The following is a 27,065-nucleotide window of genomic DNA, read 5'->3' on the forward strand; positions in this document are numbered from 1 at the left end:
TGTCATTTCACATTGCATCCTTCATTATAAGGACTTACTGTTTTCCATGATTATATAATTTTTACAACACTAAGCCCCCTTTTATACTTTGTTCCAAACCTCTTATGTATATTCCTTGTATATTTATTAGCTATTACTCACCTGTCCCATACTAACATCTCTTTTCATTTACCACATTCACTTGTTATTCCATAATAATCTTACTGTTAAAATTAACATGTTCTTAGGATTTCGTCAAGAGTGATCTTTGCTTTGATGTGGCTGATGATGACCCCTAGATGGGTCGAAACTAGTTCCATGTAAATTAAAATATTGTGAATATATTTTGTATTGAATAGGTGGAAACCTTTACTGGGTTGTTACTCATATGTTAGTTGCTTTACGTCGCACAGACACAGATAGGTCTTATGGCGACGATGGGACAGGGAAGGGCTAGGAGTGGGAAGGAAGCGGCCGTGGCCTTAATTAAGGTACAGCCCCAGCATTTGTCTGGTGTGAAAATGGGAAACCACGGTAAACCATCTTCAGGGCTGCCGACAGTGGGGTTCGAACCTAATATCTCCCAAATACTGGATGCTGGCCGTACTTAAGCGACTGCAACTATCGAGCTCAGTACTCAGAACATTGAGTAAAGACTAGTGCAATGCAGCAAGTAGGTATGCATACTGTTTATCAGTTAAGTGTTTCCCCTCTTCCACAAGTGAACATGAATTCTGAGAAGGCACTTCACTTTTATGCATATTTCACATTATCTTCATACTTTCCTGGATATTTTAACTGAAAATTACAACAATTTCAACATTATAATTTTATTTAAATGGGTGTTTGTTTGGGATAAATGCTCAACTAGATATTTTGGGCAAAAGCATAGATATAGCTTCCCTTCCTTTGAGTTGAAAGATTCCAAATTTATGTTTTGATGGGACTCGAGTTCAGTGCTATGGTGGTGGTGGTGTTCATTTCTTTTACTAGCGATTTGTTTTCATCACGATTCAACCGTTAGTTATTGTGATCCTTGTCTTACCTTAGCCTGTTTTCCTGACTTTTGAGTTTCCTTCCTGTTGTACCATATCACCCTATCATGACTTTTTTTGGTTGGTCACGGGTTATAACTTAGCCTCATTGTGTGTCTGAAGAATGTTGTCCGGCAGGGTAACAGAGGTATCAACGAGAAATATTTGCACCAGGCCTCTCCACAGGCCACACAACATCACATCACATTCTTATCTTGTTTTCTATCCCTTTTCTTTTTATCACCTTTTAGGAGTTTTTACATCTTTACAGATGTTATTTCTTCTTATTATTATTATTTTATGACCACATAGGATCACTTTAGTCAGTCCGTCGTTCAGGTCTCTTTGAAGGGATTGTTCGGGCTTTGCGGTCCTCCCAGTACTTCTTCAGACGCTCCGATCTTCGTGCCCTTTCCTCAGTTGAAAATGTGCGTGTTGTTGGTTTGTTTTGTGTAAGGGTAAAGCGGAGGTTTGTATTCTTGAGTTTTGTATTCAATTTTATCTTATTTTTGGTGTCTTCTGTTGTAAGGCCTATTTCCTTCAGATCCCCTCTTACTTCTCTGATCCATTTACATCCTGTTGTGGTATTTTTTGAGACAAGATTGTGTTGTACTAGTTGTTTCAGAAGTCTCGAGTCCTACATCCTCATGATATGTCCAAAGAATCCCAGTCTCCTCTTACGCATAGTATCTGTAATGGGTTCTAGCTCTTTGTACACGACTTTGTTAGGTATTAACCGCCACTGTCCATCTTTCTGATATTTTTTGTTGATACAGGTTCTTCCAATCCTCCTTTCAATTTTCTGAAGTCTGTCAGTCTTTGATTGTTTATTCAGGTAAAAGAGTGTTTCTGCTGCATATGTAGCTTCCGGTTTTATAACTGTGTTGTAGTGTTTTATTTTTGTATTTATTGATAGATATTTCTTTTTGTAGATATCCCATGTTAATTTTTGTGCTTTAGCTAATCTATTTGTTCTTACTTGGATTGAGATTTTTTCATTTAAGTTATGTGTTATTACTTCTCCAAGATATTTAAACTGAGTTACTATTTGGATTTGATTACCATTTATGGTGACTTCTTTTAGCTGTGTTGGTTTTTGGGGCATAATTTCTGTTTTTTCAACTGATATTTTGAGGCCAATTTTATCTGCAATGTTTTGAAGTTCTGATATCTGGGTTTTTGCTTCTTTTATGTCCACTGCTAGTAATGCTAAATCGTCAGCAAAACCCAGGCAATTTGTTTTGATTTTTCGGCCAATCTTTATTTTGGGGGGACATTTTCTAAACCATTCCCTCATTACCATTTCTAGAGCACAGTTAAATAACAGTGGTGAGAGCCCATCTCCCTGCCGTAGTCCAGTTTTAATTTCAAATGTCTCTGATGTTTCACCCCTAAACTTCACTTTTGACTTGGTATTGGTGAGAGTCAATTTTATCATGTTTATTAATTTGGGGTGTAGTCCAAGGTGTCTTAACATTTTAAACAGATGTTATTTATATAACAAATTAAAATTACTTTCAACTGAAATGTAAACTTCCCAGCCATAATATGAAATATTAAAGATCCTCACCTCCCTATCAAATACAGTGACCACAAGTAACGCTCCAGCTATATCCTTTACAAAAGGTTTGAGGACTTCAGTATCATAGGCACGTGCAAATGACCAACATACATAACAAGCTGCATCACGAATATGGGCACCAATAGACATGTACCCCCTCGGTTCATCATACACTAGAGCCTTCAATACAACCGGCACGACATCCTTCAACCTCTGCGGCAACAGCAAGCCTCGTCTTCCTAAAAGACAAGAACATTGCAACATCACAATAACATTCCCAATTTACAAAATACAGTACAAGGTCAAATACGTAAGTGCACATCTCCGGCCACACCGTACACATTCTAGAAAGAATGTGTTTATTTATATATTTAGTGTATGGCATGGATTGCAGAAAGTGCAACTGAACATTATGTAATAGATATACAACTATTGTATGTAAGCCTAAAAATATATATATATACAAAGAAATAAAAAAGAAATACTGTACAAAACTTAAATAAAAATTACATTAAAACAAGGGTATAAAAAGTAACTGGAAATATTTTATTCCTGTTAAATAGTGGCTGTCTTTATTCACATTCACTTACAGACCTTAAAAGTATTCTCCCTTAGACACAATACAATGGTTCCAGAATCCAGTCCATTGTTCAAAACACTCCTGATAGCCCTTCTTGGATAGTCTGTTGAGTATACCCAAAACGGTATTGTTGAACTCCTGATCTCTATGAAAATGACCCCAAAGCTCCTTTATCGCTGTATGAAATAGGTGTAAATCACATTATACTAGCTCCAGCGAATAAGATAGGTGAGGCATCACCTTAATGCTCAATGCAGTGATCGTTTCTTGAGTCTTGACGTCGTGATGGGCAGGTGCATTGTCCTGATAAAGGATCCATCTCGTCTGAGGAAGGATTGGTCATTTAACAGCAATTTGCCTCTTGAGTGGCCCTTTAAATATAACAGTGCAATGCTTTTTCACCACATGACTGTATGTGATGCCTTGCTGATCAAAGAATATGAGGTGCATGACCTTTCCTGCATTTCCTTCAATCTTGGCATTCTTTAAGAATATTCCCATTGGCACTTTCCTGTTTTGTCCAGGTAATGATGGAATCAGGTTTCATCGCATGTGACGACTTTGCAAAAAAAAAACCTAGTTCTCACGGAAGCCTCCTCTTTCATTGTTGACATGCCATCATACGATGAATTCTCTGTTCATCATTTGTCATATAAGGCTCCTACTTTGCTGCAACTTTGTGATAGCTGAGAATATTGTGTATAATGTCTTCAGTTGATCCATAGGAAACATTGCAATTAATACATGAAGATCCTCTCGCACAATGGCATTAATTGTGTCGACATTGACGTCGGTCTTCAAAGTTGAGGGCCGTCCAAGACGGGGGGCTTGCATCCGGGAGATAGTGAGTTTGAGCCCCACTGTTGACAGCCAAGAAGATGGTTTCTGTGGTTTCAAATTTTCACACCAGGCTGTACCTTAATTAAGGCTACGGCCGCTTCCTTCCCACTCCTAGGCCTTTCCTATCCTATCATCGCCATAAGACATATCTGTGTCGGTGCATCGTAAAACAAATTGTAAAAAAAAAAAAGACGTGGTGCATCATTGAGGTCAGTCTTACCCTGTCTAAATAGTTTATACCATTCAAAGACCTGTGTTTATCCCATGAGTTGCATTTTGTGGGCTTCCTGCAACATTTCCATTGTTTGTGATGGAGTTTTGTCAAGGAGAATGGAAAATCAAATAGATATGTGCTGCTGCAACTTAAGATCCAAGCTGGGTACAGTTAACACATTCTTTCATTTTGACTGTTTCCCTCCAAATGAGCACTTTCAGGTCCATGATGTGCATGGCATTGTCACTAAAAGTCAGGCCTCTCCAGTACTGTCAACACCCAACGCAAGCATGGGAGCAAGGAACAACATTGAAATCACACCTGCCAAGATGCATGGCTAGTGCACGTTGTGGAGGCCACTGCACAGGCTTCTTGGAGCCACAGTCAGTGCCAATGCACTATGAGAGACTTTGTCTCTTTTACAAAAATTTGCTACATGTGCTAGTTACCAAATGTTGAGCCCAAATTGCCACTCTGGGGCAAAACACTGGCAACCAAGAATGAGTTAAGTGGAAAATATATAATTTCCAATAACAGAAAATTATATTGGAATTATGACTTTACTCATTCAGGACACAAATATTTCAAGTTCTCTATAAGAATCAAAATCTATATCATAACAAGAATCAGGTGAAATTGAAGGAAATTTCTCCTTTTGTGACCAAGCTAACCTAAGAGCAGCATATTGTTAAAGTGTTATTCTTGACTTCAAGGTGATAATGTTAGCAGAGAAAATGAGCGAGCACGAGAGCATGTGTGGTTTTTTCTTAATTTCTCAGTGAGATTGAAAACCGACTTGATTATGAGTATCGTGATTTATTTCATACGGCACTATGAAGGACCTTGCTGCTTTATGAACATACTCAAGTAAGGGAATCTCCATTATTGCTGCTTACATTGACATTAGTTTGTTTTCGTAATGTTTGGCGATTTAATATGCAACTACTTATGACATGTTAGGATCGCCCCAAATGTGTTTGACTGACTTATGTCAGGTTCTCTTGGGGGTTTTTTTTTAGATAATAAAGCATGTTATATGATAATCCAGAGGTACCAGTGAATTTGAATGTTGTAAAGGAATGATGTCTGGTTGTTATTGTAAATATCAGTGATTATATGTGCCGCGAAGTATCGCCAGTGGACATCAGTTGTAATAATCATCAAGGTATCGAGGTGAGAAGCGGAGACGAGTTATGTCTAAATAAGTATGTAATAATAATAACTTGTGAAAAAGGTACGGGCCTCATTTCTAAGAATGATTTAAAGTAAATTATCCAGTAAGATGGGACACGTGGAAGCCTTTAATTAGTTGCAGTTAATATGCATTAAATATTAATTGATGTTTTAATGTTTTGGAACTCGATAATAATCAAAATAATGTGTTTAGAAGCGACAGAGGCACTAGGATATGATTTTCACACCATGTTGAAGGCCCAGAGTGGGTTCCCATTTTTGTTTTTCGGAAGTCGTGTAGAACAAAAATCCGGCATAATAGAAAATTGAATTGTACTGATGTTGATGAAGAAATAGATGAATCCCGAGAACTACATCGATGTTTTACGATGTTATTCTGGTGTTCTGAGTGGGAAAGAAGTCCCCGCACCGAGAATTAATGAATAAGATAATTTGAAGAGTTCCAGAGAATGAAATGGACTTCAAATGAGTTTAGCACTTGCAGGGACTGTTTATATCTACCAACGCGGATATAAAGTTTGCCCACAAATAACAATCGGCCCCACATGATTGGCGCACCAGCTTTATATGTAGGCCTACCGTATCCTGTCTTAAATTTTGGCCTAGCTCAGGGTAGAACTGTGTGGTGCATCCGGACGTGGGCAATAAAATCTCTATTTACTAAAATATACTAAAGTATATGGACAGGTATACGTACATATAAATCTAGTGAATGAGAACACAGGTAATTCAGTAAAATGGATTTATTAAACATGGCCGGCCCCGTGGTGTAGGAGTAGCATGCCTGCCTCTTACCCGGAGGCCCCGGGTTCCAATCCCGGCCAGGTCAGGGATTTTAACCTGGACCTGAGGGCTGATTCGAGGTCCACTCAGCCTACATGATTAGAACTGAGGAGCAATATGACGGTGAGAGAGTTTCCCCGGTCTCGAAAGCCAAGAATAACGGCCGAGAGGATTCATATGCTGATCACACGACACCTCATAATCTGCAGGCCTTCAGGCTGAGCAGCGGTCACTTGGTAGGCCAAGGCCCTTCAAGGGCCATGGGGGGGGGGGGGGGGGATTTATTAAACTAAAAACATGAATTAAAATCATATTAAATTTTAAAAAATAGAACAATCAAATAACCAACCAATGCCTGGTCAAACAAAAGTGACATGCACATATACATGAATCAACATTATTAACAAAATGTTTACAAATAAAAACAGGGTAATGAAACCAAGAAATAGAAAAACATGTTTACATAGAATATGTTCGAATTACATTTTAGTTCATTATGTTGCCTGCCTCGTTAAGTCCCTAGTTCTTTGCCCGAAGGCTCGATATATAACCATTCGAGAGATGCGATAGTAATATCCGATACATTAGTAATTGGCCTAATTTACATATATACACTCTGATCACTCGGGCACAAATATATAAAACACTAGCTAATGTACCCGTGTTTTGCTAAGGAATTCTACATTGTATACAGAAGAGCAAGATTGTATTAAATTGCATAGCACTTAACGTTACCCTAGAAACGTGACGGGGAAGTCACCAAACATCTTTCATCATATGAAGACTGGGTTAAGGCACAATCAGGTTGGGGAGTTTTCATTATAATGGCAAACCCTCACTCTCCAGCTGACTTTTTACTTCCTCAGAAAGACTGTCTTAGTAGTTTTCCCAACTGAAATGAACATAGGTCATTACAATGACGTCAGTGGGAATGGCACGATTAAAAGCAATGCTTTCATATGAAATCATCGATCAAATGAATACCCACACATTTTCTCACTTTTAATAAACAGTACCACGCTGCCGATCTAACATTCCAAAGTTCCAGAGCTGGAATGACCAATCCGCAAACAGCCGTGATCCGTGAACACACTTCGTCTTATTTCGGCCGAGTGGTTATATATCGAGCCTTCGGGCAAAGAACTAGGGACTTAACGAGGCAGGCAACATAATTAAATAAAATGTAATTCGAACATATTCTACTACTACTACTATTACTACTACTACTACTACTACTACTACTACTACTACTAGTGGAGACTCCCAGGGCAAAAACTATGCCCTTTTAATAATGTTTCCAAGGGGTACCCGATGAGTCGGAAAATCTCAGTTCACTACACAGGGGGCGGAAAAATATATCTGACTTGGAGGCAAATTTTTCCTACCGGGCGAGTTGGCCGTGCGCGTAGAGGCGCGCGGCTGTGTGCTTGCATCCGGGAGATAGTAGGTTCGAATCCCACTATCGGCAGCCCTGAAAATGGTTTTCCGTGGTTTCCCATTTTCACACCAGGCAAATGCTGGGGCTGTACCTTACTGAAGGCCACGGCCGCTTCCTTCCAACTCCTAGGCCTTTCCTATCCCATCGTCGCCATAAGACCTATCTGTGTCGGTGCGACGTAAAGCCCCTAGCAAAAAAAAAAAATTTTTCCTCCAAGCCAGAGGAGAAACCCCCTCTTCACTGCTAATTAGGAGTAAAATGAATGTCGAATTTAATCAAAGTGAAGAGGAAGAAGCTTTTCTTAAGAAACGGCTTTTTCAGGGTTGAATTTTGAGTTATTTAGTGAATTGTGGTGCTATAATTTGGAATAGGCCTAAATTGTAATTCTAGACCAGGTAACTACTACTACTACTACTACTGCTGCTGCTGCTGCTGCTACTACGTGAGCCTCTGCCTTAAGTGTGTACACTGCTTATTCAAAACTTCAAAACAGCGCATCAGAGTAGGGATCGAATAACTGGAATACTATGATGAACCAGTCTGTTACGTACCGGCAGTATCAGAAAATGTATAAACCAGATGATGATGATGATGATAATGATGCTTCTTGTTTTAAGGGGCCTAACATCAAAGGCCATCGGCCCCTAATGGCACGAGAGGGACAACATGATATACGATAAATAAAATTTTAAAATGTATCCACTGACTAGAGTTTTTAAAAGGTGATGAAAAATGGTTACGATATTAAAACAAGCAGTGGATCTAATTCGCAATGCCCTACTGCTAATAAAATAATAGAAAATACAGGTGACAAAGGGATAAGGCATTGCTTGGAATACAGATATATATACATACACACACACACGTGTATAATTCAACTTAGAAGTTAAAATAACACATTAAAATACGCAACACGAACTAAAATGAAGTCAATGGGATAAAAGCGCAGTTAACACAAATACGCTAGGAAGAAGGACTTCATTACATACGATAAAAAAGACCACTATCCCTCATAAAGCGGATGACGAGGTCTGAGGACTGCTTGTCATCACGTAGGATGAGGGAGATGGCGCGCGGGAGTTTTAGACTACGGTGCAGATCGACCAGGTCCACGCACTCCGTAAGGACGTGTACCACAGTAAGATGATCGCCGCAAGTACACACCGGAGGGGGTTCTCCTTTCAATAAATGGGAGTGCGTTAGTATACCGTGGCCGATCCGAAGACGACATAATACCAGTGCTTCCCTCCGAGAATCCTGAAGGGAAATCCTCCATACCTTCGTTGTACCTTTTATCGCTCTCAGCATATTTGGAAGAGGAGTGGCCTGCCACTCCATCTCCCAATGGGACATAACCAGATGTCTCAGCTGAGAGCGAATATCGTTTGCTGGAACCTTGAAAGGCAACGGGGGCAGTGTAACTGCCTCCTTGGCAGCCTTATCTGCTAACTAGTTTCCCTGTACACCCATGTGGCTTGGGAGCCACAGAAACGTGATTCTGGTGCCGGCATCGCTCGCTGTGTACACATACATACATACATACATACATACATACATATCTTTATTGCCCACCCTAGTGTACATAATCAGCTTACAGGCAATAAAGACAGACAGAGCGAAACAAAGGAAAACAAGCAATAATAGCAACTACATTTCTTTTAAAACTACTTAACTACATTAACTACCTCTACATCTACTCAGTATCATCCCACACGTACGCGGATAGCCAGCACACATGCAGGACGATACCGCACTACTAACTACCTAAAGCCCAACCCCTGACTACCACCTAAAAAAAATTTTTAATAATTAATTAGACTGGTCGCTGCAACAGCCCTGGCATGGAACACACGCCCACCAACCCGTCTACAGCAGCCACCAGCCTTGCTACATGAGAACTGGTATCGTATCTCACCGACCCTCGCTGACAAACACTGTGTTCCTCTGCTTATCATGTGTTACAGGCCACCCTGGCTGAAACCAGACCCAACAGGTGGCCTGCAACACACTTCCGCTATGTACGTCACACATACTCTTGTCCATTGTCAGCACACTACCTTCCCTATCCTTTTCCTTTCCATGCAGACATGCTCAAGTCTAACTTCTTTGGAGTGGGGTCAAGTCCCCACCCCTCCCTCGTCCCTTGATACGTCACCCTCACTTCTCACGCACTACTCCCGCTCTCTACATCTCACCTTATAAAACTTAAGACTTAAACATCAGCTAACAACCATTTAACATCCCTCATCAACGCACCTAAAACAATTAACACTTTTTTTTTACACAGACAAACTTTTTTCATTCGAAGTCCATTAGTTCACTCAGTCTTCTCCACCTACCGCACCACACTTCACATATCAAACCGTCTCACCTTATTAAGCTTCAGACTTAAACATCAACTAACAATCATTTTACATCCCTCATCATCGCACTTAAAATAATTTGACTTTTCTTTTCTTTTTTTTTTTCTTTTTTTCTTTCTTTCTTTAAACATTTCACTTACACACAAACAAACAGTTTCCATTCCAAATCCATTAGTTCACTCCGTCTTCTCAGTCTACAACACCTCAATTACATCAAACTGTTAGACTTATCCCATTTCTTCCATTCTATTAAACTTAATACATAAACATCAAGAATCCCTCAATTTTACACCCCTCATCAAGGCATCTACACCATTTTTTTTTTTTTTTTTTTTCATATGACCTACTTTCATAATTTCCATACTGCCAACATTTTCTCCTTAACTTTTTTTTTTTTTTTTTTTTTTTTGCTAGGGGCTTTACGTCGCACCGACACAGATAGGTCTTATGGCGACGATGGGATAGGAAAGGCCTAGGAGTTGGAAGGAAGCGGCCGTGGCCTTAATTAAGGTACAGCCCCAGCATTTGCCTGGTGTGAAAATGGGAAACCACGGAAAACCATCTTCAGGGCTGCCGATAGCGGGATTCGAACCTACTACTCTCCTTAACTACATTCCCACTTAATCTATCTCAATTCTATCACATATACCTTCTTTATACTCCCTCCTCACACAAATACACTTAAACAATCCATTTTTTTTTTTTTTTTTACTCCTCATTTACACACCAACAGACAGTACTCCATTCCAAGTCCATTAGTTCACTCAGTCAACTCACTTATTTTTTTTTATTTTATTTTTTTTACTTCCACCTAAGCTTTACACTACCCTCAAACCTACTCAACCCCCCCTTTTCTCAACGCTTACCTAATTTTCTCAGGCTTTCCCTTTGCCCCAGGCGGATCACCTTTCCACAGGGCAAGGTGCTCTCCCCCTTTCCCCTAACACTACAGCCCCCTCTTCTGATATCATGATTACCATGATACCCTTCCCGCATTTGCTCAGGGCGGATATCCATTCCTCTGAGCAGAATGCCTTCCCCCTTTCTCCCTCGGCACGAACCACATTATCTGCACAGCCCCTGTTACTCCCTCAATTTCTTTATAAATATAGCTCTGGCCACATTTAAGAATTTCGCTATATTCGTTCCTTTCTCCCACTCTCTACATAACCAAGATGTTATCTTATAGCTTTCCCCTACCATATGCAGCTCCTTCTTACTTAGTAGTTTGATCTTTATCTCCGCCAAAGGTCGGCATTGATTAAAAATATGCAGGTCCTCCCACTTCTCTCCACATAACACATATCTATTCCTATTCTCACTACCTACCCATCCCCTATTCCTCGGAACACCCAATACCCACCAATACAAACCTCTCTTATCCCTTCTACCCTCAAACTCCGTTTTCGGGTTTATTACTTCCACCAATTTATTTAATACTGATAAAGAGACTCTCTCTCTACATTCCCCTATTAAGCTCTGTCTTTCAATATCTAGTAGTCTTCCCTTTATCCTTTCCCATACCCATTTATTCCTACCATCCCCCCAGACCTCTCCATATACCCCCAATCCAATCTTTTGTAACCATTTTTTGCACTTATTCACCCAGTAACCTTCATTCGTCATACCTTCTGAAAATTAAACGTTTCTTGTACTAACGCCCCACCCTTCCCTTCCTCCAATCTAATCCAGTACTTGAACACCCTCTTAGCTATTTCAACCTCTATCGATTCTTTACAGACTAATCTGGCCCCGGCATTGGCTGTACAATTCGGTAGGTCCATCATGATCTTGCTAAATTTCGCCACCACCTGGTTTAGTTCACTCCTGTCTTCCTCCATTCCCCATACTTCAACCCCAAATAGCATTTTTCCCATTACCAGTGATTTAAACACCGTTTTCTGAATTTTGTATTTAACGTCTGGAAATTTCTTTTCTAATACCCCTACTACCGCAAGCGCTCCTCTTCCTTTAAGTTTTGCCTTCTTACACTGATTTTTCCAAGAAGCATTCTTATCGTACTATTTTTTTTTTTTTTTTTTTGCTATGGGCTTTACGTCGCACCGACACAGATAGGTCTTATGGCGACAATGGGATAGGAAAGGCCTAGGAGTTGGAAGGAAGCGGCCATGGCCTTAATTAAGGTAATTGCCTGGTGTTAAAATGGGAAACCACGGAAAACCATTTTCAGGGCTGCCGATAGTGGGATTCGAACCTACTATCTCCCGGATGCAAGCTCACAGCCGCGCGCCTCTACGCGCACGGCCAACTCGCCCGGTACTAATTATTACACCTAGGTACTCAATTTTTCCCCCTGGTTTAATTTCTTCCTGCTCCAGCCTCCAGACTTCCTTATTCTTTCTCCCACCCCTTTTCCTACACACCATTATCTGAGTCTTTCTTACATTTACTCTGAGAGACCATTTCCTAGTATATTCAACTACCTTGTCCAACCCTTTTTGCAACCCATTTGCCGTCAAAGCCAAAATCAATAGGTCATCCGCGAATAGCAACCCCGGAACCTCCATTTTCCCTACCCAAGGGCATTGCCATGCGTCTCCACACCATGACCCTCTAAAATATTATTTATAAATAATATAAATAATATCGGGGATAGCTTACATCCCTGTCTCACCCCGCTTTTCGATTCAAAACACTTACTCAACCTTCCATCCTGCAATTTAATCATCACAAACACTTCCTCATAAATAGTTTCAATTGCCACCCTCATTTTTTTCGACATTCCAACCTCCCCTAATCTCAAAAACAGCGCCTCCCTACTGACCGTATCAAAGGCTTTTTCTAAGTCAATCGCTGCTAAAAATAATTTACGCCCTGCTATCCTCACATACTTTGTAATCAAAGTGTCCAGAATCCAAACATTATGAACTGTATTACATCCTTTCCTAAATCCATTTTGGAACTCAGATATCCTACTGTACTGTTCCGCCCAATTTGTTATCCTATTCGCCAAAACCCCTGTGTACACCTTTGACAGTGAGTCTAGGAGTGTAATTCCTCTATAGTTGTTTGGATCACTACTAGCTCCTTTATTTTTATAAATAGGGCATAATACCCCCTTCCTCCATTCTCTAGGAAATTTCCCCGTTTCCAGCAACCTATTAAAGAATTTCACAATCCCTCTCAACATCGGTTCATTTGCCCCTACCTCTTTCCATACACTATTGGAAATACCATTCACACCTCCTGCAGCCTTGGGTCTAGCATTTTTTAATACTGTAATTGCCTCCTGCCTTGTTATCTCCCCATCCAATATTGTAATGCCTACTTCCAGTTCCCTTCCAATTTGTGACTTGTCTATTTCTCTACCCAATTTCCTCTCCCCTTCTAAAAGCCTTTTAAAATGCCTAACCCACTCGTTTTCTCCTATTTTATCCCCCTTCCCCTCCGGTTTCGTTCTTCTGATCTTGTTTATTGACTCCCAAATCCTCTCAAATTTCTTCTCTCTACAATATATATTTATTTTTTCAGCTTCTGCCTCCTTCCATCCTCTTTTCTTCTCATTCAATACCTCCTTATATTCCCTTCTCAATTTACAATATTCCTTCCTTTTTTCTTGCACACCCTCCTTCCTAAACTCCGCTAGGGCTCTCATTACAACCTCACGTTTTCTCCTACAGTCTTCATCAAACATTCCATTCATTTTATTCTTTTTTCCCTCTACCTTTCTCCTCACTTTCTTCCCCACCCTTCATACAGGGAGTTCAATTAATTTTAGCACGTTATCCATATCATTCCCTTCTACTGCCTTTTCAATTCCTACCCTTAATATATCTCCCTCCTCTTTCAAATGCCGTCTTAATTTCTCCTTAGTATTTTCATCCTATACATACTTCCATCCTCCATTCCTATACCTCTCCTTACTTTCCTCCATCTTTCCCTTCTCATCAGCAACCAAAGTTCTCAATTTTATTTTGATAGGCATATGTTCTGTCAACCCACATTCTAACACCTCAAAACTTATTATTCTCCTTAACGCTATCTCTGAGCTTATTCCTATATCCACCACACTCCCTCCATTTGTTGTAATATACGTCAAAACTCCCACACTATCCCCCTTCATCCACCCATTTAAAATAAATAAATGTTCTAGAGCACGTAACTCTAATAACCTTTCTCCATAACTATTTACAACATTATCCTTACTCTTCCTTTGCAGTACCGCGTCTACTTTTACTTCTTTCCCGTATACCGGTACTCTATTGCTCACTCTCGCATTCCAATCCCCCAATAAAATCATCCCATCTTCTACATACATTCCTTTAATTGCGTTTATTTCTTCAATCAGTTCGTCAAAAGAATGTTTATTTGCATAAACTGAATCGCTCGGATGGTTATAAAGCAGTGCCAGACAAATTGCTTCCGCTGCCCCCTTCCCCATTTTTACTCTCAACCACACTACCCCTTCTACCCTAGTCTGTAACATCTCCACCCATTCAGCTATCTCGTTTCTTATTAAAACTACTATGCCCCCTGGGTTTCGGCCCCTCTTCCCTATTTTTTCCTTAACACGTTAACTACTCTATAACCGTCCCATGTAATTTCAATCCCCTTCCCTAACCACGTCTCTACTAGAGCAATAATCTCAAAATCTTTCACTAAATCCACAATTTCCTTATTCCCTAACTTCCCCATCAACCCCTCAATATTCAGCATCCCCATCACCATATCTAGTTATTTATTTCCTCCCCCTCCCTCCCTATACTTCTGCATTTCACCACTTCCCCCCTTACTTCTCGTGATTCTTCCTTTTGGCTCCACCCCATCCCTCTCTTTCTTCTCACCCCCATCCTTCCCCTTTTCCCCCACCCCATAGATCTTTTAAACTTAAGGATCTCGCCTTATTTAACGCCTGCTTTCTCTCCAGGTTTATTTCTGCATTACTCCTATTCGGGGAGGTTGAGTCACTACCCTGACTCCTTTCCCTTCCCGTCACCTCTTCACTACCTGTATCCACTTCACTTCGGTCTAGTGTCCTACTTGTTGATTCACTCCTTCCTGGGCTGTTCTGACTCACCAAGGACTCTGCTGTCTTCGCTACCTGCCCGCTGACACCGCAGTCCCATCTTCTCTCTTCTCTCTTCTCGCCCTGCTCTCGATTTCTGCAACTCATTTCCTCCTCACATTTTTCCATCCTCAGCAGTTCCTCCTGTGTCCACGATCGCGACCAATTTCTGCCTGAAGTTACCAGACACCTCCCCACTATCTTGACTCGCAATCCCTGCGCTCTAGCACGCCACATATGCCACTTATAGACATCCAACCGCATCCTGTCTTCTTTCTCTATCTCAGCCTTCAAATAAATGTTCGATCCTTTCAAATTTCCAGCATTCCTCAGAAGTATATCAGCCATCAGGGTTGATATTAATCTTAACTTCACCGGGCTATGTCCCTTGTTCCTTCCCACTCTATATATATCATCTATATCAACTTCAGAAAAGTTTATCTTCATTTTGTTCGAAACTATGTCCACCACTTTCAATACTAATTCCACTTTTGATTCTGTTCCTTCCTCAGGTACACCATACACAAACACATTTTTTCTTGCTGATTCGTTCCTCGCTAACCTCACTTCTCTCTTCATTGCTGTTAATTCCTCTTCCAGTACCACCACCTTCTTTTTCAAGCTCCCTACCTCATCTTCTATCTCCGCTACCTTGTCCTTTACACCTCCAATTTCTTCTTTTATAAAACTTTTTAAGTCCTTCATCTCCTTCATTTGGGTTGCCTGGTGTTCCAGCATCATTTCCTTAATTTCTTCTCCTTTCCTTGCTTCCTTCACCACTCTCTTGATCTCTTCAAGCTCCTCCCATCCGAACGGTCCCTGGTTTGGACCCGGATTCTTTTCTATACCTCCTACCACCAGCAGCGTCGCAATAACCATCGCACACAACATAATCTCCAACAGTCCTTTATAACTACTAATTTCTCTTCCTCTCTCAACTCCACCTTCCTTCCAACACTGCCTTGCACCATGCCATCTTCCAATTCTTAGCCTGTATTGCTGTAGTGTTATTCCCATATTGCGTACCTCAGCTCATTCACACGTCCGCACTTCCCGATGTCTCGCTCGTGACTGGAGCGCTGTGTACACACTACAAGTTTCCGGGAGAGCAAAAAGAAACCTCTCAGTGTCGACAACGAACGCACAGCCCAATTTAGTGTCTGTTCTCGAGCCATCCGTGTAAACGACGACTGAACCTGGATACCGGCCAACAACGGTCAAAAAGAGCCTCCGATAAATCGAAGGGTCCTTGATTTCCTTCGGGCCAGTGTGCAGATCCAGGATTATTTCAGGACGTCGTACTACTCACGGAGGTACCACACTTGGTTGTCTGACACGGCAAGGAACCGAAGGTACGTGAAACAATCTGTGACTGCTATCCAAGTGTATTCCAACCAGCCAAGTTGCTCGGGGACAAGCAGTGTATAGCCGATGGTGTTCATCGTTGAATACGCAAGGATAGCTTGGGTGAAGTGGCATCTGTCGCAAATTTGCAGCATACGACAGAAGGACCTGCTGGCGCCTCAGGTGTGAAGGTGGCACACCAGATTCAGCAAGCGGGCTAGCTATGGGACTTGTTCAAAAGGCTCCCCTCGCCAACCTAACCCCGCCGTGAAGGATACTGTTCAATCTCGCAAGAATGCGACGTCTTGCTGAGCCATGTGCTGCACTGACGTTGTCTAATCTGGATAAAATATGTGCCCTATAGAAGCGTAGAAGCACCATGCAGTCAGCTCCCCAATTAGTGCTGCTAAGAAACTTCAAGAGATTAAGCCTCTTGGTGCATTGCACTTTTAGCTGATGCACATGTGGCTCCCACAATAGTGTACTATCGAAAAGGAGCCCAAGAAATCGGTAAGTGTCAACTATAGGAATAGCGACATTTCCTAAGTAAAGCTCAGGATGTGGGTGAAGAGTACGTTGACGACAAAAGTGGACAGCAGAGGTCTTTGTGGTGGAAAACCAAAAGCCATGTTCAAAGGTCCACTGCTCCACTCTGCTAATAGCTTGGTGTAATTGACGCTCTGAGACTGCCATATTACGCGAGCTACAGTGCAGAACAAAATTGTCCACATATAACGATGGTATTACTGATGAACCACCAGCAGCAACAATACCGTTTATGGCGAACAGAGTGACACTAAGGACCGATCCCAGTGGGACTCCATTTTCCTGAACGTGGTGTTGTGAATATGTCCTCCCTACTCAGACATGGAATAGACAGAGGGACAAAAAATTCGCAATAAATACCGGGAAGTTACCTTGGTATCTCCACTGATGCAAGACTGAGAGGATGCCATATCGCCATATGGTGTCATAGGTACATAGCACATCTACCAAGACGCTGGCTAGTGCAAACCGAGGAGGCCTCTGCGTAGGCTACTTGGAGCCACCGGCAGTGCCAATGCACTATGAGAGACTTTGTCTCATTACCAAAAATTGATGCCTACTTGGCCATCAGATGATATAGATGTTGATTCCCAACTGATGAGCCCAACCTAGCACATGGGGGCTAAACGCTGGCAACCAGGCATGAGTTAGCTGGAAAATGTATAATGTCCGATAACGGACCATTTATATTTGTATTATAAATTTACTCATTCGGGACAAATATTTCAGATTCCCTATGGGAATCAACATCTATATCTCTGATGGCCAAGCAAGCATCAATTATTGGTAATGAGAAAGTCTCTCATAGTGCATTGGCACTGCCAGTGGGTTCAAGTAGCCTACGCAGTGGTCTCCTCGGTATGCACTAGCCAGCGCCTTGGTAGATGTGCTAGGTACCAACTGATGAGCCCAACCTAGCACACAGGGCCGAAACGCTGGCAACCAGAAATGAGTTAGTGGAAAATTTATAATGTCCAATAACGGACCATTTATATTGGTATTATAATTTTCCCACCATCGACCACTGCTCATCAATCCTTTCTTCCATTAATATCTCATATGATATAACATCTATCTGAAATGCACAGAACTGGGACTGTAATTCACCCATGACTTCATGCTCTTCACCTGCATCTGTATTCAGTAACACTAGAAACTTAGCCACAAAATCATCACAGAAAAAAACGAAGCCTCGGATTCAGATGTAATTCATGCAACTGATGCATTCTTAAATATTTCATTTTTCAATGGAAACTTGTGGACAATGTAGTCACATAAGGCAGAGAAATACTTTTGAACTGGTGAGAAAAATTCCTCCTCCTCGTCATGCTTCAGATGCTCTACGAATTGGGAAGTGCAACTACCAATGACCAAGTCACGATTATTCTTCTGGTTTCCATTGCTGTGGTAATCGACTTCCAAAAGAGAGGATTTAATCACTGAAGTTCGTACATATTTCAATATAAAATTCCTAAATGTGACCAGCAGCAGATCTTGCAGTAAATGGATGTGAGGCACACTTGATTGCATAATTACATTTGGTTTATCAAATGTAGGTATAGTTGATAAAAACAGACATAATGCCTTATTTAAATTTGATGACAGGAACATAAAAATCCTTTCTTCAGGAGAGAGACTGCACTTAATGAAGGAATCCTGTTTAGTTGTTTTGGATGAAAGAGAACATGAGACTGGTGGTTCATTGGTTCTTTTCCTTGGAGGGGCAGCACCCTCTACTGATTCACCTTTGAAATATGACAAGTTTCAAGACTTCCAAGCTGACCTGCCTTGCCAGACTCAACTTCATAACTGAGCAGGCTGGACAAAGGCTGCCACTGTTCCAACAACCTGGATAAACAGTTGCCCACAGAAAGCCAACAGGTGCACACATGCTTTAAAATGTTCCTTGTCTCAGCATTGTACAGTTGCAGGAATTGTTTCAGTTTCTCTTGCCTGTTAGTACTTCTTTGCAGAAAATAGTTTAAGTCCACCAAATAATCGTCAATATTGAATGGCAAGCATGATGCTCCCCTTTCTGCAGCCAAATTTAAGAAATGGCAGGGACAGGCAACGATAAAGAGATCAGGCATATCATGTTTGAGCACACTAGCAACTCCATTCTTCGTTCCAACCATTACCGGTGCATTATCACATCATAAGGCTAAACAGTTATTAAGTGGAATATTTCACTCTTTCAGGGTGTTGAGAAGAAGGCACCTATGTTCACACCAGTTGAGTCACCTATCAAGTTAGGGACAGACAATAAGCAGCTTTCAATATTTTGTCTCTTCTGATTATATACAGTAACGACTATGGGATACAGGTTACAATCTCCTTTGTTACTTCCGTCAGTTGAAACAGAAAATGGCCATTTCTTCAAAGTTTCTACAATTTCTTCTTTCTCTTTCTTTGCCATTTCTCCAATAATTGCAGCAGTTTTTGTTCTTGCACAGCCATATTTCTGTGCAATATCACTGTTCAAAAACATTTTTCTGAAAAGGTGACTTGCACGATCTGCACAATTAAGTGGCAAATTATGCTCCAAAATGAATGATGTAAACAAGCATTTGGCATTTATAACCCTATCATCTTCACTTTTAACAGTACAATTTAGTTTTTTCATTACTGTCTATACACTTGACATTTTTTTGGTGCTTCTTCGTTTCCACATTTTGAAACGTCACTTTTTCCACTATGTGATACAGAAATATCACATCAACAAACAGTACAAAAATGCAAAAGATGCATCTTTCCTATTCAAAATGTCCACAAGCTTCACTGTATCTGCAGTCTGAAGCTCATAGAGACTTCTTATGTGTGCTACCGTTCATATCTTCCTGCCGTCAAACATAGTTCTTTCAAGCTACTGTGACCTTAGATTCTGAAGAATATGACACGGGTCAAAGAATAAAAATAGCAGCCAACTTGGAGTATCTGGATGAGCACAATGCTCTTCATTTGCATGTCTGCAGGAAAGAGTTTCATCATAGCTGGTCTTAAGTTTATCAGTTACGGTGCAAAGTACAATAGAACCTTGATTATACATTTCCGGAAACTACGTTTTCTCTTATTATCCGTTCAAATTGCGTGGTCCCGTGAGCATCTAAATTAAATCACGTTGTAAAAATCCCGCATTATCCGTTCCTCAAAGAAACGATTTCCTGTATCAACCGTTCAGAAATTTCAGTCCCATCAACGCTAAATCCTCGATCACACGTTTTTCAAGAAACTGTATCTCACGAAAGGACGGCTACGGCATACTTGCGGATCATTGCAGTAACTTGAAGAAGCGGAAAAGCGATCGGCGGTGAACTTGCATAAGGGACCATCTTAGCATCGCATTCACGTGGTATTGTTTAGAGAACTGAAATCATAAAGCAGAGACTGTCCACAACAATTGGAAGGAGACAGAGCGCATTTCAACAACTCTGCTTGAAGAGTTTCGTCAAATGTTCGTACTTGCAAAGCATCTCATTATGTCCAGGGTTAGAAGTTTACCTTTTTTTTTCCCAAGTGTATCGTCGAACAGGTTTTCGGCACTTCCCTCAGGGCACTGTATTGTCAGTGAGTTTTCAGGCACGAATCTAAACTGCTCCTCCTTAAGTAACAAAAATTTAGTATTTTAATATTATCGTATACAATTACGTTATCGAGACCAGAACAGATGTTGCACCTTATATACATAAAGCCATGGGAGGTTTTAGGATTGCCTATTACTGTTTTGGTCCTAATATAAGACTAGGAATTTCATGTTATTGTGTTAAAATGTTAAAACCGCGCATGTTACTCGTACCGACTTGGACAGCGAAGCGCATTTTCCAGCTGAGCTCAAGGTCGCGAATAACCGTAAATTCGGAAGTTTTGATGATACTTTTTCTCTTTCCAATTTAATCATGATTAGTGACAGACATAATTGAATATAATGCATTTGAAAACTTGAGAATCAATACTTACATTCGAAACAATATTCTTGACTTCAACATAACCTTTAAAAGTCGATGTAGGCCGTAGGCCTAATTTGTGCGGTATAAGATTTCCACAAACTAACTACAAACAGTATACCGGTGATCAAATTACAATGGAAGATTTAAAGAAAAAAGGGATTTCGCTATCATGTTGGGCGCTTTTGTATCCAATGTGCTTTATTTTATTAGATTAGAGAATTAAAAAACACTTGTGGTCGATTATTTGGCTTGATGTTATTAGGTTTTACGAACAGTTGACCGATCAAAGTTGCTGAACTGAAACAAGTTTTCAGAGGAAACCGACGAAGTTTCACCGGTAAAACTGAATGAAAAGTTGTGAGACTTTGAAGTCGCGTACCGGTAATTAATGTTTGAAGCCGGCCGAACTTGCCTGCCTCACACGAGGACCCAGGTTCGATTCCCGGCCAGGTCAGGCATTTTTACCTGGATATGAGGGCTGGTTCCAGGTTCACTCATTCTACGATTACCTTCAAATGAGACGCTACTTAATGGTGAGATGGCGACCCCGGTCTAGAGAGCCAGGGATAACGGCTGAGAGGATTCGTCACACTCACCATGCGTCACCTCGTAATCTGCAGGCCTTCGGACCGAGCAGCGGTCGCTTGGTAGGTGGACGGCCCATTGGAGGTGTAGTTAGGTTTGGTTTAGGGGTGTTTGTAAGATTTTAAGTATACATATATCTTTTTTGTAATGTTTAGCCAAATTGTTCATGGTTCATTCATTCCCGGATTTTCCGTTTTTCCGTGTTGTACGTTTTTTTTTCGGTGGTCCCTCCAAAAATGGAGAATCGAGGTTCCACTGTACAAGGAGATCACATCTTTCAATTTTTATCTTTTTTAACAATTGGCTTAACGTCGCACCGACACAGATAGATCTTATGGCGATGATGGGATAGAAAAGAGCTAAGAGTGGGAAGGAAGCAGCAAGGGCCTTAATTAACATACAACCCCAGCATTTGCCTGAAGTGAAAATGGGAAAACACGGAAAACCATCTTTAGGGTTGCCGACAGTGGGGTTCGAACTCACTATCTACCAAATGTACGCTCACAGCTGTGCACCACTAACTGCACAGCCAACTCCCTCAGCTTCACTTCTTTGATGGTATGCTTGATAATATTTCTGTAAAGAAATATGCCACAAGTAGTCTGTATTTAGTAGACAGACCACAAATTATGAAGCACAATCATCACCACCACCACTCCACCATCTCCAATTTCCCAGTCCTGCAGGCGTACATTTCTTCCTCTTCAACTTTACACCATTCCAAGCCTCTTCCTTTCAGACCACCTTTTATTTGAGACATCAATCTTGTCCTTGGCCTGCCTCTAGGTCACTTGTCCTCCAGGCCCCTTTCAAACCATTCTCTTGCTACTCTCTTTGGATCCATTTTCTTCAAGTGACTAAATCATTTCAATCTTGATGTTAGAGTTGCAGAAAGTGGTTCCATTTGGGCATCTTTTCAGATCACTTCATTTCTGATCTTATCGTGTCTTGTTTTCTGAAGCATTGCCCTCAGGAATTTTGCTACAACAGGTTGGTCCTTTCTCAATGAAGTGTTTTCTTGAATGTCTCCACTGGAAGTAAGAAAAGTCCTTTAGTATCTGAATGTGGCATGAAGTGTCTCTCCAAAAAAATACATCAAGTACAGCATCATACACGAGCTGCTGTTTGATTGACATTTCATCAGTAACTAGACTACATAATAATTCAACCTTATTGAGATTTTCAGCTTCTGCAGTGAACCTAGCATTAATTAAAGGTGTAACTCCAGTTTTAAGAAGCATATCTCCTACGAAACGGGACAGAGGTTTTTCACTTGGCAGTTTAATGATATGGCCTATTATATCCTTTCGGCGAGCAACAATGCCATAGTACGCATTGTTTAATGAATGTTTCTGACCCTCTTCGGATTTATTTTCTCAAATCCAGTATCTCATCCAATACAAATAAACATTTGGAATTTTCTTTTCAGTCTTTCGAAAGTAAGAACTCGACAGTTTTGTGAAACTAATTTTTTTTTAAATACTTCAACTTCTTAGGTGATTCCTTCATGCCTTCTTGAAACATCTCTGAACTTGTTCTTAGCCCACCACAGCTTACACCTTAGAGCATTGTTTTCCTATTCTAATTTCCATATTCTCGAAATAAAAGTTCTCTCCATCTGTGCAGCAACTAAACTGAAATTAAGTTGGTCATTCATGCCTTGTACAATTGTGGCATAATTTAGGAACTTAGCACACTGAGGCGAAACGCTGGCAACGAGGAATGAGCTGGAAAATGTATAATGTCCAATAATGGACCATTTATATTTGTATTATGCATTATCATGTTGCGATATGAAACTCCCATCTCTACAGGAGACACAGTGCATTCTGGCCACTGTAACTCGATAGATGCAACATTCATTGGGTAGTAGTAGTAGTAGTAGTAGTAGCAGCAGCAGCAGCAGCAGTCACCACACATAACACTATCCTCCACCACAATAACATGCAGTTACCTACACGACAGATGCCGCCCACCCTCATAGAAGGGTCTGGTTTACAAGGGCTGCACTCAGCTAGAAATTACCACACGAAATTAAAGTAGTAGTAGTAGTAGTAGTAGTAAGAGATTAGGACTATCAAGATTAATGCAATACAGTAAAACCTCAATGCATCGTTTTTCAAGGGGGTGGGGGATATTGACGGATGCAGGAAAATGATAAATGCGGGTGACATAAAAAATAGGGGGAAAGCAACTAGACATTTTTCTTCATGTAAATTTAATAATAATATTATAACAATAATAATAGCGTATGGCCTCCAGAGCCAGGTACAGGTCTTTCGAGTTGACGCGTGATAGGCAATCTACATACTTATGAAAATGGGTAGAGATCAATTGTTAATACGGACCATACTGTAATTCATAACTTATGTATTACACTATCAAAGAACTTAGATAACAACTTTGATCAAATAATTTGATCAATTTTTGACGCCATGTTGTAATCAAAGATATGCTATTATACTATCAAATATCTTAGTCAAACTCCACAGCCTTCTTGCCGAGAAGGCTGTGTAAATAAAAACAGATTCTGAGTAGGCTCCCGCTCTAGTTGCAAGTGCATGTGCTGTATTACTATTGTTAATCAAAGTCAGAAATTTTGAGTGAGGTCGTGGGTTGCAAGGAGAAGCTCAATGGGAATTGTGAATAGAATAATGAATGAATTTGAAAAGTGAAGACATGGAATCATACCAGAGATACATCAGAATGGTTACAGACACATTTCGGAAGTTGTTCGAGGAAGTTCTTCCATTAGCGGTGAAGCAAAATACCCATTATTTTGAAAAATACTAGAAGTATAGAAGAGTGACTGGCAGTAACTCATCATTTTCTTGTCACTGGAGCATGTCCAAATATATATACAATATATTAGGTCTAGACGGATCCGGGAATTACGACTGAGGACGTGGAAAAAGACATTCTCAGGACCCAATACTTGGGTGTTTGCAATTATAACACTAAGATTCACTTGGCATAAATAATAAAAATGCAGTACTAGCAGCAATTACCTTCATCTTTTCAGCCAAATATTGGGTCCTGAGAAAGTTTTAATATATTTTTTTCACATCTTCAAACATAATGGCCCTGAAGTTCATTTGCCATATCGCTGTACTTCTTTAATTGCAATTCTCTGTTTTATAATGTGTGGACATTGTGTTATACAGCAAATCTTTCTCCTCAAGCAATGCAATAAGCCGTTTCACTGCAGCGACGCTCCAATTTGATAATTGGGCATTTTTACCAGGTTGTCTTTCACCTTTGTCACGAAATCTTCAACCAAATATAACAACACAGAGAAAGTCGTCAAAGACTATCCAAGATGGTTTTCATCCAAGTTCTTTCATCAAAGATTATCAAATTTCTTTGATCCAAGCTATTTGAATCCAAGTTCTTTGATAGTGTAATACCGGCTTAAGATGAATCCTAATGTGTAAGTCGCTGCATGCACACACACACACCCGAACCGTCAGAATTAACCAAGGAAAGTGAAAATCCCCGACCCGATCGAGACCCCTTGAACCGAAGGTCAACACGCGCTAACCATTTAGCCATGAAGCCAAACATGCTCATACTATATATACTGTACATAACGGTATCAAAATATTGGAACTATGATATACGCGATGAAAATAAATAGCGTGACTTTTACGCAGTTTCATTTCACTTTTCTTTACAACTGGCAATAATTGAAAATTTTAAGGTCAGTTCTCTTATTACAAATTACCGTAGAACACCTATTGAACGTTTTTACAGGGCCCTGATTTTTTTAACCTTAAATGGGGGTTTAACTTGAATTTAGCTTTCAGTAGAAAGCTCACATTCTCCAGAGATCTTTGCCTCTATTAACATAAATTGTACCATCATATATTATTTACACAGTGACAGCAATAAAACAAAGAGATATCTACCCTACACACTGTACTGTAGTTACGATTTGTGCTTCATTTTGACAAATTTTTGTCGATGAATGCAAAACTGCTTCAGTTTAAGGTTGATATTATAACGTTATTACAGTAGAAGTCCGTTATAGCGAAAATTCATAATGGCAAAAAATATACTCGCTATAGCGAATTGTCGTTATATCCGATTATTGTAAAGGTCGGGAAAAACCTCATACACATTAAATTCAGTATGAAATGGCAATCAGTTTATTCAAAATTTGATTTTTCACGGATAATATCCACATTGCGGCTTATTTGTTTGTTGTTTTTCGAAATCTGATACTACGTGAAAGTGTGTGTTTAATTTCATTCTGAAAAATAAATATTACTGTATTTCTCCGAATCCAAGATGACTCCCACTTTTTCCTTCAAAAAAATGTAATCAGGCTTAAAAACTGCTTTGTAAAATCATATGAATGTCTTTTCTTATACAGTACGCATTTTTAGACTGTAGACGCCGAACATTGGCTTTAGTTATGCCGTATTTTTTGCGGCTGTACAATTATGCTTTATTTCAGCGGGTTTACTAGCCATTAACTTAAAATTGGCATCATAATATCGAAGGGAACTCGTTGAAAATTTGCCGCCAATACACATTCCACACATCTCTACAATACGACGAATCACCAGGAAAATATTCTTGCTTACTATGAAACTGTTACTTTCACTCAGCGTCAGATATAACTGGCACAATACGACAATCCACCAGGAAAATATTCTTGCTTACTATAAAACTGTTACTTTCACTCAGCGTCAGATATAACTGGCTGCCACTACATGCACGTCTTGCTTGCCAGATTCGGCCAACTTCATCGGCTAGCGATGTATAGGTCTGAATCGCGGACTTTGAAAGTCAATGAACGAGTTTATTGCCCCGCTGTATGGCAATTCGGGCCATGCACTTTTGTGCACATACCTCACAATTTCATCTTCAACTTCTTTAAAGCGTATTTGCTGCGGCCCACTAAATGCATTTTTTGTGCAGTATGCATTTTTAAGCTATCTTTGTCTTCACGGTAACGCCGAATATGGGCTTTAATTAGGCCTATGCCGTATTTTCTTGCGGCTGTACAATTATTATACATTTCCGAGTGTTTAATAGCCAATAACTTAAAACCGGCATCGTAACGTCAACGAGAACCTGTTGAAAATTATCCGGCAACACCTGTTCCACGTATCTTTACAATACGACGATCCATCACGAAAATATTCCTGCTGTCTATAAAACTTAATTTTACTAAGCGTCAGGTACAGCAGACGCGTTATAACTCGCTACTGATAGCCGTGGCATTTCTAAGAATTCGAAGGCTCGCATGTTTTGGTGCCATTCTGCAGATCTGAGAAACGTTTTTGCAGAGGATAATAGAATGTCATTCTCTCTTCACTAGTTTCCGAGATCCAGTGACGTTACACAAAGGCACTGTACGACCAGTCGCCGTGGCTAGCGATGTAGGCCTATGATAAAGCGGTGGTCGTTTATTGTCAACGAGTTTTGTGTGTGCGCGCACGCAGGGGTGTACAGAAACAACATGGTTACTGCGGTAGTTGCCAGTGGTGTTCATTACTATCAGGCCACGAATGCAAAATAACCCTTGATTTTTCACATGAGATTCTGAGAAAAAAATGTCGTCTTGTATTACAAGAAATACGGTATCACTCGAGTGGCTTCTGTGGCAAACATTTAATTTTTCCT

At 40.4% G+C, this 27,065-nt stretch overlaps 1 protein-coding gene across 1 annotated transcript in view; it reads right to left on the reverse strand.

Moving 5' to 3' along the window:
* The window catches only part of Tbcd (tubulin folding cofactor D), a 278,977-nt gene that overhangs the window by 188,938 nt on the left and 62,974 nt on the right, over window positions 1-27,065 (reverse strand). The window contains exon 7 of the mRNA XM_068226641.1: window positions 2,584-2,813. Coding sequence (XP_068082742.1) covers window positions 2,584-2,813 — 230 coding nt within the window. The remainder of the gene's footprint in view (window positions 1-2,583; window positions 2,814-27,065) is intronic.

Source organism: Anabrus simplex, chromosome 3 (genome assembly GCF_040414725.1).
Source record: "Anabrus simplex isolate iqAnaSimp1 chromosome 3, ASM4041472v1, whole genome shotgun sequence".
Classification (NCBI taxonomy): Eukaryota; Metazoa; Arthropoda; class Insecta; order Orthoptera; family Tettigoniidae; genus Anabrus; species Anabrus simplex.